At 42.5% G+C, this 14,701-nt stretch overlaps 1 protein-coding gene across 10 annotated transcripts in view; it reads right to left on the minus strand.

Annotated features, from left to right (window-relative positions):
• Nucleotides 1-14,701, minus strand: part of PCDH9 (protocadherin 9) — a 1,202,247-nt gene that overhangs the window by 530,481 nt on the left and 657,065 nt on the right. For 7 of the 10 annotated variants that reach the window (XM_038760913.1, XM_038760879.1, XM_038760903.1 and 4 more), the window contains one exon: nucleotides 4,325-4,357. The exons of the other annotated variants lie outside the window; for them this stretch is intronic. In XM_038760913.1, coding sequence (XP_038616841.1) covers nucleotides 4,325-4,357 — 33 coding nt within the window. The remainder of the gene's footprint in view (nucleotides 1-4,324; nucleotides 4,358-14,701) is intronic. 10 annotated transcript variants of the gene reach the window in all.

Here is a 14,701-nt window from a genome sequence, read left to right on the forward strand (position 1 = left end):
TGGGAAATGTTTATCCATGCAACAACTCTTCAGTTTTCTTTTCATCTTCTCCCCCACATAAAAACTCAGTGGGAACATTTTGCTGCACTTAGTACATCTCCCGGGGATGGGGAGAGGGAAGGGGAAAGATCACTGTGGTGGGTCCTTCCTCTTCCTTTACAGTACAGAGGGTGAAGGCAGCAGGGAGGGAAGGAGGAGAGTGTGAGAAGAAGCTAAGAAGGACAGAGGAAGAAAATGTAAACCAAAGGAGAAGGGAAGAGAAGAGCTATAGATACAAAGGGTTGAAGCCAGTAGAACAACTTTCCATCCGTTTCTTCTCCCAGTCCTGGAGGATGGCAAAGATTGTTGAGAGTTAAGGAAAATGAATGATACCCCAGGAAATGTCATCACCTGCAAGTGTAGCAATAACTTAAAGATTGGGAGAGAATGAAGGAGGAAGGGAATCATTAACTCTTTCTGTTCTTCATGAAAAATATGATTTTTTTTAAAGTGATAGCCTTGCTAAAGATTTCAGTGATGCCATGTGTCAGTCTTCATTCAAAAGGAAGTGCACGATGTTTTTTTTAATGAAAGAATCCTACTCCAAAGTGAATATCCCTAGTATACTGCTTTGCATGCACTAAGTGCTCAATAAATATCAACTGATTTTCAACCTCACAGTGAGCCTATTGCTAAATCCAGTCCTTGCACTACGCTCTTCCAAATGTGATCAAAACACTAATCAAAGACAATGACAAAGACTCAAGTTTTTACTGCACAGAATAAAGCAATGGTAAATCACTTCTGTATCTTTACCAAGAAAACTCTATGGACGCACATTCGAGAATGACTTTATGACAGAAGATGGGATGTTCTGAAGAGGGTGCGTCCATGGAGTTGCTGTGGGTCGGAAATGACAACAGAATTTGAAGAAGATTGCTCTACACACAGTAAGTGCTCAATAATTACCATCGATTGATTGATTTTTACCCTCACAGTCTATTGCTAAATCCATTTACTGCGCTCCTCCCAAATGCATCTTCCCACTCTTTCTCACTCTCACGGCTTCACAGGCAATCTCTTGTTCATATTCTCCCCATTGCCTTCTTCAAATCTGTCAGACCACAGTTTGCCCCATCTTTTTGAAACCCACCTCCTTCTTCAAGAAGTTTTTTCGATTACTTTTCTTCACCTCAGGTCATATGCTACCTGCTATCATCTCTTCATCTATACACTTAAAGACACGACAGCATTTAGGCATATATTCATTTACATTCCCTATTATTTAAGCATTTACATATGTACATATGTAATTCTCCCTTTTGGTGATGAAAATTCACCAAACAGGTACCCCATAAAGAGACTTGGATTAGTACAGTGAAAATTCCAGACCATAAAAGTAAAGGTTTTTCCCTCCAGTATCACCATCATTTCTTTTTGGGTTTGATTTTATGAAAAGGAAAAAATATAAAGGAGTAGCTTAGATTTTTCTCATGGGAGGAAAAGCAAATGGGCTCTGGTGCTTACCTAATATATTTGGTCTTTTCTCCCATTGCTATTTGGCTGTTGGATATGTCCCTTAAAATCAAGTGGGTGGACAAGGAGGCATGGGAAAGACATGCAAAAAAAAACCAAAATGATGATGGAGCAGTTCTTAGATTTCAACTTTATGTGCCAACAGTTTAAGAAGAAAATCATTATAAGGAAATGGAAATGTGAAAGAGCACACGAACTTCTACCCAGGTCTCTATCACCATATTTTGGACCACGTGTTAAGAGGAAGCAGGGTCTCTCACCGTACTAATGCCCATTTTTGCTTGCCAAACTTTTCCACTGAATCCGGGCAAATTTTCTTTAGTTGAAGTACATCCCCTAATGCTGCTGCTGAATTCCATCTAAAATGTGTAGTGAAAGAATGTGCTCTGGTGGAACTGATATTTTCACCAGAACCTACTGAATTTAATTTTTTTGCTGCTTTGTGAATCAATAAATTCCTTAAGAAGAAAATATCAGACAAAATGCTATTATGGGCGAAAACTATGAACCATACAGCCTAGCTTTCTTTATCCAGTGAAGGGAACAGGAAGCTTGGGGGAGGCTTGATGGCCTTTCTTGCTTTCTACACTAGGTATTAGCCATATGCCATCAGATGTGAAGTAGCACCAATGGTGAACTATTTGGCTATTCATTTATTGTCACACACCTCTTGTACTTAATGAGGTTATTGGCCTGCACAGCTTCTTGGAGTTTACTCAGTGAATTTTGTTATCTGAACACATTCATAATTGTTTCAGGAAATAAAATTTAGAGTGTTGAATGGGAATGTCAGCTACTCACCAGCACTGGCTGTCAAATTGCTTATTGAATAGAAAGTCTTTCTGCAGGTCACTGTGAACAATAGTATGAATAGAGGCTGTTTCTAACATATGCAGTGCTTTTCTTTTTGAGGTGAGCAAAGGCATTTGGGAGTGCAAATCTCAACATGATCCAAAATAAATAGCTATACTTTGTACAAATAGTACCATTACGCACTGATTTCTTTGAGTGTTCTTTGAGGAAATCCTAATTCAAACTACATTTTCCTGAATCTCTCATGGGAATTTTTTTTTTTCTGTAAAGGAACAGATATAACCCAGATTCTGAATGAACATACAGATATGTCAAGCAATAAATGATATGCGGTAGGCTCTGTAAGCAATACCACCTGATATTACTTCCAGTGCTACAGGGAAGTCAATTTCTTCTCCACCCCTTCTTCCCCTCATCCAAAGTGCCATACCCAACCTGAACCCAGCCACCCTATTTCTATTTCTCTTGTCATGCTCCTGTAACTTTAAGATGCAAACAGGGTTGTGGGGCCACAATTTAACTAAGTTTAGGTGGAGTGTGAATGCCACCAAAAGACAAAGGGGCCTTCACTATAGGCCTCCTAAACTAAGAAGGCATCACTGACTCCATGTAAAGTTATTCCAGTCCTCTCTGTTTCCACCGTAATTGCCTAAAGCCACAGTTGCCCTGTGTCCAGATTTAGACTGATTTTCCTTATCCCTTGGTGGGATGCATAACATATCCTCTATTGTGCATAATTATATCCTATATATAAAGAGTCCTCCAGTTCCTACTAGTAGCTGTACCTCCCCAACTCAATTCTAAGCATGACAAAGGAGACTAGGGAAGATTGGGGAACAGCAATAGCTGCAGGCATAGACAACTCTTCCCTTCTCTTCCCCTTCCCCTTCTTGGTGGGGTGGAAGCTAGGAGTAGCCCAGTAATATAGCTTGTTCATTCATTCATTCAATTGTATTTATTGAGTGCTTACTGTGTGCAGAATACTGTACTAAGCGCTTGGGAAGTACAAGTCGGCAACATATAGAGATGTTCCCTACCCAACAACAGGCTCACAGTCTAGAAGGGGGAGAGAGACAACAAAACAAAACATGTAGAAAGGTGTCAAAACCATCAGAATAAATAGAATTACAGGTATATGCACATCATTAACAAAATAAATAGAATAGTAAATATGTTCAAATAAAATAGAATAACACCTCTGTACAAATATATACATGTGCTGTGGGGAGGGGAAGGAGGTAGGGCGGGGGGATGGGGAGGAGGAGAGGAAAAAGGGGGCTCAGTCTGGGAAGGCCTCCTGGAGGAGGTGAGCTCTCAGTAGGGTTTTGAAGGGAGGAAGAGAGCTAGCTTGGCGAATGTGTGGAGGGAGGGCATTTTAGGGAAGGACGTGGGCTGGGGGTTGATGGTGGGACAGGCGAGAACGAGGCTCAGGAAGGAGGTTAGCGGCAGAGGAGTGGAGGGTGCGGGCTGGGATGTAGAAGGAAAGAAGGGAGGTCAGGTAGGAGGGGGCGGGGTGATGGAGAGCCTTGAAGCTGAGAATGAGGAGTCTTTGCTTGATTTGTAGGTTGACAGGCAACCACTGGAGATTTTCATGGAGGGAAGTGACATGCCCAGTGCTTTTCTGTACAAAGATAATCCGGGCAGCAGAGTGAAGGATAGACTGAAGTGGGGAGAGACAGGACGATGGGAGATCAGAGAGGAGGTTGATGCAGCAATTCAGTCAGGATAGATGAGAGATTAAAAGACAAGTGGCAGAGTCGGGATTAGAACCCACATCCTCAGACTCCCAAGCCTAGGCTCTTTCCACCGAGTCACGCTGCCCACTCTGCCATCACTCTGCCCACTCTGAAAAATACTGGAACATAGGGATGGTAAGGCAGGGGATATGGGAAACAATGTTTCTGCAACCAGGTGGCAGGGAAATGCTAAGGTGAGAAGCGAAATAAACAAGGGGGCAGAGGCAGTGGGGAGGACTTAAAGGGTAAATTTGTCTTACCTGCAAGGCCTGGTCATCATATTGGGGCTGGTCCTGGAATGGTACCAAACAAATTTCATGTAAGTTGAGGGGAAAACATATCCCACAAAGCAGTTATTCATGATACAGCCACATGTTCAAGGATCACAAGAACGTATCATGTGATATGCATGTTCAGGTGAATCCCTGGTTTCATCAACCCCATAATACATATTTAAGGATTTTTAAGTCACACCCATCAAACTACGTCTGATTAAAGCTAGTACATCATTTTATTTTCTGTGCCCACTCCTCCCCATTCAATCAATTTTCTTCTTCTGGCATTGTTCTTCTCCTTCTGTGTCTCCCTGGATTCTCCCTTTTGGTATTTTTTAGAACCAGAAGGTCTCGGTAGCTTTGCTCAAACCCTGAGATTCATTGCCAACAGAAGATGGAGGCAGGAGAATTTCACTTGGCTCGCAGCTAGAAACTCTCCGGATTGCTCAGGTTCACCCTGGCTTCTTACCCCAAGAGGCAGGAAGATGGCTCAGCTTTATCCCAGTTAACTCCACTCTCACCATACTGGTCTGACTCCAACCTATACCTTGCCATATGCCCCCAGCTCCAACCTCTCTGCAGCCATTCTTTGGGGGTACTGGCTATTGCGGTCATGTGGTCATTCTCTGAAGGATGATTGCCTTGGGGAAAAAAAAATGCCAGATCTCTATGGCAATGGAATAGGACTGTTCTTCTGGAGAGAGCAGCAGACACCTTTAGAAGTAGATTCAGCAGGGTAGTCAGAAAAGGCAGCATTGAGCCAGGGCCAGTGGAAGTAGATGGCACAGGAAACAAAAGTGTCACAAATATGGAGCATCTGGGGATCCTGGGGTCTGGAAACAGGTCAGTGTATCAATCAATTGTAATTATGGAATGCTTACCATGTGCAGAATACTGCACTAAGCTCTTGTGGGAGAACAATATAACAGCTGGTAAACATACTCCTTCCTCACAAGGAGTTTATAGTCTAGATGGATGAAACAGACATTAAATTAAAATAAATTAAAGATATGTACATTAGTGCTGTGGGGCTGAGGGTGGAGTAAACAATAAGTGCTTAAAGGGTACAGATCCAAGAGCAAGCATGATGCAAAAGAGAGAGGGAGTAAGGGAAATGAGGAATTAATCAGGAAAGGCCACTTGGAGAAGATGTGGTTTTATTAATACTTTTTAAGTCGTGGAGTGATGGTCTCTTGGCTATGCAGGAGGAGAGAGTTTTAGGCCAGAAGCAGGATGTGGGCATGAGTGGTTGCTGATGACATTGGATCAAGGTTGGTGTTAGAGTCAAGTGAGGATGCTGGGTTGTAATAAAAAATCATGTAGGGAAGAAAGGAGGAACAAAATGACTGAATGATTTGAACCCATAGTAAGGAGTTTCTCTTTCCGTGGAAAGAGCCTGGGCTTTGGAGTCAGAGTCATGGGTTCAAATCCCAGCTCCACTGCTTGTCAACTGTGTGACTTTGGGCAAGTCACTTCACTTCTCTGTGCCTCAGTTACCTCACCTGTAAAATGGGGATTGATTGTGAGCCCCACATGGGACAACCTGGTCACCTTGTATCCTCCCCAGCGCTTAGAACAGTGCTTGGCACATAGTAAGTGCTTAACAAATACCAAAATTATTATTATTATTATTTTAATGCAGAGATGCATGAATAATCAATGGAGGCTCTTGAGGAGTGGGGAAACATGGACTGGATTTCGAGAGAAATAATCTGGGCAACAATGCAGTCTGGACTGGAGTGCAGAGAGACAGGAGGCAGGGAGATAAATGAAGCAGCTGATGCAGTAGTCAAGGTGGAACTGCTTGGATCACATAGGAATAGTTTGAACCTTGTTGTGGGTAGGGAACATATCTAGCGACTTTGCTATATTGTGCTCTTCTGAATGCTTTGTACAATCATATAGAGAAGCAGCATGGCCTAGTGGTAAGAGCATGGGCTTGAGAGCCAGAGGACTTGGGTTCTAATCTTGGCTCTGCCACTTGCCTGCTGTGTGACCTTGGGCAAGTCACTCAACTTCTCTGTGCCTCAGTTACCTCATCTGTAAAATGGAGATTAAGACTGTGAGCCCCATGTGGAACAACCCGATTACCTTGTATCTACCCCAGTGCTTAGAATAGCGCTTGGTACATATTAAGCGCTTGACAAATACTGTAATTATTAATTATTATTATCAGCACAGTAAGCACTCAATAAATATAACTGATTGACTTGAGGGTGAGAAGAATGAATGTCCATTAGGTGTGAAGGAGAAGGGAGTTCTGGACAAGAGGCAGGACAAAGGGTCAGCTGCGACATAGAAGAGATCAAGGTACAGTGAGCAGGTAGGTCATGGATTCTAATCTTGCATTGCCACTTATCTGCTATGTGACCTTGGGCAAGTCACTTCACTTCTCTGGCCCTCACTTCCCTCATCTGTGAAATGGAGTTTGAGACTGTGAGCCCCATGAGGGAGAGGGACTGTGTCCAATCCGATTTGCTTGCATCCACCAAAGCACTTAGTACTTTGGCACATTGTAAAACACTTAACAAATGCTGTGATTATTATTAGAGGAGCAAAGTGTAAGGGTTGGGTTGTAATAGGAAATCAGGGAGGCAAAGTAAGAGGGAGCAGGGTGATTGAATGCTTTAAAACCTGTGGTAAGGAGTTCCTATTTGATACGGAAGTGGATGGGCAAACACTGGGGGTTCTTGAGGAGTGGAGAAACATGGACTGAACTGTTTTGAAGAAAAATAATCCTGGTAGAAGAGTGAAATATGGAGGCAGATCAGCAAGGAGGCTGACGCAGTAATCAAAGTGTGATAGAATGAGTACTTGGATTAGCATGGTAGCAATTTGGATGGCGAAGGAAAGGTGGATTTTTGTGCTGTTGTGAAGGTTTAATTGACAGGATTTGGTAACAGAGCGAATATGTGGGTTGAATTGGAGAGGTGAGTCAAGGATAACAGCAATTACAGTCCCTACAGACTGTCAGCTCCTTAAGTGCAGGTAATTTGTCTATCAATTTTGTTGTATTTTCTTAAGTACACAGTTAGGTGCTCTGCAAATGGTAAGTGCTCAGTAATTATGATTGATTGACTGGCTCCCTGATGTTGATGCTAGGAGACAGGCCAGACAGGACTAGGCACCTGGTCATCAGTGGCCCTGACAAATTTTCCTGTATATTTCAAGTTGGCAGAAATGCATGACTTGAGTAGGGACCACATGAATCTCTGGCTTATTTAAAAAAATACAAAGTGGGAGAATTGTGTGGGACTGAGAAGCAGGAATTAAGTGGGTTGTATTTGGGACACAGGGGTCAAGAACTTCCCTAGGAATATTGGTGGCATGAGGGGAGCAGAGGGGAAGGGAATGCTCTACAGTACGATCTGGAAGGCTCAGTTGTCCTGTTGGACCTAGGTCTATTAAAAAACCTAACTGCTTTATTGACTCACAATAATTACAACACTTTTTGCATAGTTTTTTTTTTAGGATATCTAAACTGAAACTGCAAAAACAAATGGAGGGAAAGACTGTAATCTCCTTGTGGACAGGCATCATGTTTACCAATATAATTGTATTGTACTTTACCAAACATTTAGTACAGTGCTCTGCACACAGTGAGCACTTCATAAATAGCATTGATTCGTTCACTGATTGAATTATTTTGTGGTAAAATAAGTTATTTTGTGGGAAAATGCATTTAAACATAAAGGTAGTAGGCAAAAAAAAAAGAATACAAGGAAAAAGTTGGAGAGAAGGAGGGAAGAAGGAAGGAATAAAAAATGGTTCTCTTGAAACTTAATTCTATTGCACTTTTCCAATACAAAAAACATTAACAACAGGCATTGCTGCATTCAATAGACAGCGAGTGAATTATGGTAAACAACCACTTCCCCGCTGACCCCGCCACTCTTGATCTCAACTCCAAAAGCTTGTATCTGAGCTCTTCTATTCCCAGCCCAGGGTTTGTATTCTCCAAAAGCCCATGCCCCCTGTTGTTTTGACACTACTCTTCATAACCCCATCATTTGAACACACGCTTCAAAGAAACTTCTCCAGCCTGAGCCTGTATCTGCCAACTTTCTGACCCTACTCCTCAGCTTCCTTAGTGCACGCTGTTATCCTTGCCTTCTTCAGGCTCAGGTTCTGTGCCAGAGTGGTGAGCTCCTGCGTGCTTCCACCACGGAACTCTGAGTGTGGAATCTCTGCTCCTGTGGGTCAGCTCTGGGCTGCAGCAGCTTTTCTTTCCCCTGCTCCTTTTTTTTTAAAAAATGGCATTTTTTAAGTGCTTGCTATGGCAAAGCACTGTTCTAAGCACTGGGGAGGTCACAAGGTGATCACGTTGTCCCATTGGGGCTCATAGTCTTCATCCCCATTTTAGAGATGAGGTAGCTGAGGCCCAGAGAAGTGAAGTGACTTGCCCAAACTCACACAGCTGACAAGTGGCAGAGGCGGAATTTGAACCCATGACCTCTGACTCCAAAGCCCGGGCTCTTTCCACTGAGCCACGCTGCTTCTCCTTTCCAACTCCAAATCATAGTCTGGGTTTAGGTCCATGTTGTGGGGAGGGAAACCCTGTCATCCCTGTGGCCCAGGGAGTGCCCTGCAGGTCAGAGAAGGGCCTTGGAGCTGCACTCAGCACTTAGAACAGTGCTTTGCACATAATAAGCGCTTAATAAATGCCCTTATTATTAACCACCATGATATGAATTCTGCACCTCCCATCTCCCTATTCCTTCTCACTGATGACACACCCTGAAGGCCTAAGCTGCTGCCACTTCAGATTGCCTCTGTGATGTGCAGGTACTTTCACGCCCATGCATGGTGTCCCCCACCCCCTACCAGTTTCAGGGTCTGGATCTACTCTCTGGCCAGCTCCAGCAGCTCAGGACCAACAGCCCCTTCCCACTCACACACAGCCCAATTCCTATGTGCCAAGGTGCAATCTGCAGCTCCTGCCCTAAATCACAGCCTGCAACCTCTTCTAGATCTGATGCCACTGCAGGGTGCCACCAATATCTGCCCTGTTGAAGTTTGGAATTGACTCCAGAGCCTGGTATTTCCCCAGTGCCTTGGTATCTTTAGGGTGTCTCCATGCCGCTACCCAAGGCTCCAAGATGGCAGATCAGACCACGAAGTGGAGATCAATGGACTGTTGGAAGAGGGACTAAGGGCAATAAACAGGTACCACTGGAGACCGAGGGATTCATTCATTCATTCATTCAATTGTATTCATTGAGAGCTTACTGTGTGCAGAGCACTGTACTAAGCACTTGGGAGATACAAAATGGCAACGTACAGAAATGGTCCCTACCCAACAATGGGCTTACAGTCTAGAAGGGAGAGACAGACAACAAAACAAAACATATTAACAAAATAAAATAAATAGAATACTAAATATGTACAAGTAAGATAAATAGAGTAATAAATATGTACAAACATATATAGAGGTGCTGTGGGGAAGGGAAGAAGGTAAGGCAGGGGAGATGGGGAGGGGGAGGAAGGGGAGAGAAGAGGGGGCTCTGTCTGGGAAGGCCTCCTGAAGTAGGTGAGCTCTCAATAGGGCTTTGAAGGGAGGAAGAGAGATAGCTTGGTGGATGTACAGAGCGAGGGCATTCCAGGCCAGGGGGAGGACGTGGGCCGGGGTCGATGGCAGGACAGCGAGAACAAGGCACAGTGAGGAGGTTAGTGGCAGAGGAGCAGAGGGTGTGGGCTGGGCTGTAGAAGGAAAGAAGGGAGGTGAGGTAGGATGGGGCGAGGTGATGGAGAGCCTTGAAGCAAGAGTGAGGAGTTTTTGCATGATGCGTAGGTTGATTGGTAGCCACTGGAGAATTTTGAGGAGGGGAGTAACATGCTCAGAGCATTTCTGCACAACGATGATCCAGGCAGCAGCATGAGGTATAGATTGAAGAGGGGAGAGACAGGAGGATGGGAGATCAGAGAGGAGGCTGATGCAGTAATACAGTAGGGTTAGGATGAGAGATTGAACCAGCAAGGTAGCAGTTTGGATGGAGAGGAAAGGGCGAATCTTGGTGATGTTGTGGAGGTGAGACCAGCAGGTTTTGGTGATGGATTGGATGTGATGGGTGAACGAGAGAGCAGAATGGAGGATGACACCAGGTTTGTGGGCTTGTGAGATGGGAAGGATGGTAGTGCCGTCAACAGTGATGGGAAAGTCAGGGAGAGGGCAGGGTTTGGGAGGGAAGATAAGGAGTTCAGTCTTGGACATATTGAGTTTTAGATGGCGGGCAGACATCCAGATGGAGATGTCTTGAAGGCCGGAGGAGACACGAGCCTGAAGGGAGGGAGAGAGAGCAGGGGCAGAGATGTAGATTTGGGTGTCATCAGTGTAGAGATGATAGTTGAAGCCGTGGGAGCAAATGAGTTCACCAAAGGAGTGAGTGTAGATAGAGAACAGAAGGGGACCAAGAACTGACCCATGAGGAACCCCTCCAGTAAGGGGATGGGAGGGGGAGAAGGAGCCCACAAAAGAGACTGAGAATGAACGGCCAGAGAGATAAGAGGAGAACCAGGAGAGGACAGAGTCTATGAAGCCAAGGATGACAACTACCTGTTTAAACACCAGTGAGAAGCCATGGAACCCAACAGACAGCATGGGGATTAATGATCGTCCGAGCCAGGGGGATCATCTTCAGGAGGGCCACGGGGAACTGACTGTCAGTTACAAGTCAGTTTATGCATGCATGTATTTTCTATGCTATACCTCCCTGGAAGTATTGGTATGTACAGAACATGACATCACTGCTTATAAAATTATTTTTTCATTTCCATCTCAAAAACTGAGGTGGGAGGAAAGCTTATCGGGGAGATGATTTGGGGGTAAATACGGTAATTGCCTATATGTCTTTTTTAGAAAACACACCACCATGGCACAGCCATTCATGATAAAGCTATAGTTTTGAGGAAATACTATAAATGTTTGTTGGGGTATGATCACATTAAAAAAATTAAAGCCAAAGTACCATCTGTTGGAAAACAGCAATTCCTGCATTAAATATTATGAAAATCTCCCCAAATTTATTAGTAGATTCATCTTCATGGTATGAAAACACACACTGAATTTTGTTTTTTTCTTTCTAAGCATGCAAGTGTGAGGTTTTAGGCTAATTGATGTAGAATAATCAAACTGCACTCTACAAATATTATTTTAGAGGAGCTGATTCAATTTTTTACCTGATTTTCTAACGTAAAACACACCTCCCCCCATGAAAATAACTAGGTAATAAACCCACTACTAAGGGGAAAGGCAAAAGAAGTTTAGTTGAAACTTCATTTGTGCTAAATTCCCAAAACACCTACCACCATAGCATTCTAGGGGAAAGTGTGAATAGAGAATAATTGAAATGAATATTTATAGTTTTTTTGTTTACTTGATTTGGGATTGGAACGTTTAGGAAGAAAATTCTAGATTGTTTTCTCTGTCTTATTCTGTCTTTCCTTTAATTTTTCCTACTGTCTGTTTTCAAGAACATGAGCCCAATGGAATCATTTCATCTTTAGAAGGAAATGAAAAGGGTTCTAAAGGTGCTAAACCACACCAATCATTGGCATTTAAATCCAATTTATCCTTTCATAAGGACTTAGCTTGAACTACGTGAGTCACTTATTACATGGCCCTGACATATGAAGATTTAGTTTAATGAAAGTCTTTCATGGACCCAAAGCACAGATTTTCTCTAACTTTATCTTTAATGATATTACCACTAGGACTAATCATTTCATTTCTTGTATTATAAATACCAGTCTAGGAGGCCTATATAATCTTAGGCTGCATAGTAATGAATAGAATAGAAAGAAAGTATATTTCATATTTAGTTTCAGGCAACATACAAATACACTTTGATGGAAAATGATAAAGCATATTGAATTGATCTGTGATAGATTCATGGGTAGTCAGAGTATTTATAATGCCTAGAGCACTATTTTAAGCCTAGCTTTTAGGGGCTTAAAATTTGGTGTAGAGAGGGAGAGGAAAAGAGACCTGACACACAGGGAAGAAACAACAGAATAAGTTTAACAAATCAGCAATTCAACAAAAACAATGACCACAACAATAAGAGCAGTACATTTCTGCTGAGATGGGACAGATCTCAGGCAACCTTGGTCTGAACTGGTTCTAACTGTCAGGAAGACAGGGCCTTTCCTTTATTCACTTGGCGGGGTAGTCTGACTCCAGACCAAGTGGTCAAATGGCAAGCTGGTAGAGTTGTGTGGAAGTTTCCCAAGCAGTGCGAAGCACAATGGTATGAGCCTCTCCTGGTTAGATTTCCACAGGGAAAGATTCTTGGCCTTTGCATTTATGGATGAAGATTTGAGGATTTAAGGGTTGAGCAGGGACTGAGTGACAAGTGTCCTGGGGTTTCCTATAGGATTAGATTCAGGAGTTTGCCCATCACGGGCTTCCTCACCAAAAGCCACAGGACTAGAACTACCTTTGCAGCCTTTACAACTCCAGGAAGGCTGCCCATGCTTTGTAACTAAAGATTATTTCCTTGGAGCAGCTGGGAGTCTGAGAACTGTCAACTTTCCAAACTATCCACTCACTTGATGTGCCTGCTTACAATCGACTCCTATCTTACCTCTCTTTTCTTTTACTTTAATCCCACCCACATATTTTGCGCCACCCTATTCATTGTACTTCCTTACGGAAGGGGAATTTTTGTGTGTACCAAATTTTTGTATTGTACTTTCCCAAGCACTTAGTACAGTTCTCCCTACATAGTAAGCACTCAGTAAATATGACTGATTTTTACTGTACACTGATCTTTTCTGCCTTGCTGTCTATTCCTTTGCCTACATCCTTCCCCAGGCCTGGAACTTCCTCCTCCTTCATATTCTCACTGTGAGCTGGGAACATGTCTACCAACTCTGTTATATTGTACTCTCTCAAGCACTTAATACAATGCTCTGCACACAGTGTGTTCAATAAATATGATTAATTGATATACTGATTGATAGAGCTCAACTCCCAACACTTTAAAAACCTTATTAAAATCATATCTCTTCCAAGAGGCCTTCTCTGAATATAAGCCCTCATTTCCTGCACTATTTGTCCTCCCTTCTGCATCACCTATTCACTCTGATAGTCAGGCCCTCCAATCTTACAGCATTTATGTATATATCCTTATACTTCACATATTGCCCCATCTGTAATTTATTTTAATGTCTGTCTATCTCTGTGACTGTAAGCTCCTTGAGAGTAGAGTAGGCATGAGCCTACCAACTCTAATGTAAGCACTCCGTATAGCGTACAGTGCTTTGCACATAGTAAGCACTCAATAAAAATGATTAATAATAATACCATATTGCATTTTACCAAGCACTAAGCACAGTGCTTTCTGCACCTAGTAACCACTCAACAGATGTCACCAATTCTTAGATTGTTTGTTGTTGTTTGCAATCCATTGTTACCACCAGTCTTTTCCCTCCTAGATTATGAGCCACTAATAAGGCAGGAACTAAATCTATTCTGGGTTTTTTGTTTGTTTGTTTTCTATCCCAGCTCCTAACACAGTGCTTGGCAGAAGATAAGTGCTTGAGACAAAAATATAACTAAGAACTGATGTACGGCTTTGGTAGGACCTAGAGCAAATTTTACCCCTTCTGCATGTTCTAGCACCAGTCTAGCTCTCTGTCTCTTGCTCTTTCTTTTGGCTCCATCTGAGGCAAAGTTGGTGGGTGAAGGAAAGGGTAGTGTGTACAATTTAGATGATGTCTTTAGCCAGTCTTATGTCCGTGCTGCTCCAAAATGTGGTGGAAAGTTCTGAGCAAATACCTAGTTTTTTCAAGGAATTAAAGAAGCCCTAAAATCAATAAGGCAAATAAGTATTGTTACTCAAATTATTTCACCTTTGATAAATAACGTAGATTTTTACTTTGGAAAAAAGTTTTTGGGTTTTGGTCAGAATCTGCATGTGGTAAACTTAATGTTAAGCACAATTCAAATTTTAAGAGGAAATAACCAGTACAGATACCATTAATGGTACTGGAGATACATAGCTTTTTCATCAATGAAGAAAAGGGAATTAAAAAAAAATTGTTAGCTTTTTTGTTACAGACGCAGCCATTATGGTCCTGATGGCACCAAAACAGTGTTAAAAGTGTAATGCATTGTTTGTCCTCAAATATTTTTCCATCTCCATGGTATTTGTATACATAACATGAAATAAAAACATGAAAAAATAAGGAGGATTTTATGTTACACTCAGAGGTACAGAGGAATGTTCATGGATGTATAAGTAACATGTAATTTTATTACCCAACAGTAAAACACTTATCTTTGAAACATGGGAAAATATAAGGGCATGCATAGGATACATGCATTTCTCTTCAGTTTGTCACTTCACTCATTAAACCTGT

This window comes from Tachyglossus aculeatus, chromosome 2 (genome assembly GCF_015852505.1).
Source record: "Tachyglossus aculeatus isolate mTacAcu1 chromosome 2, mTacAcu1.pri, whole genome shotgun sequence".
NCBI lineage: Eukaryota > Metazoa > Chordata > Mammalia > Monotremata > Tachyglossidae > Tachyglossus > Tachyglossus aculeatus.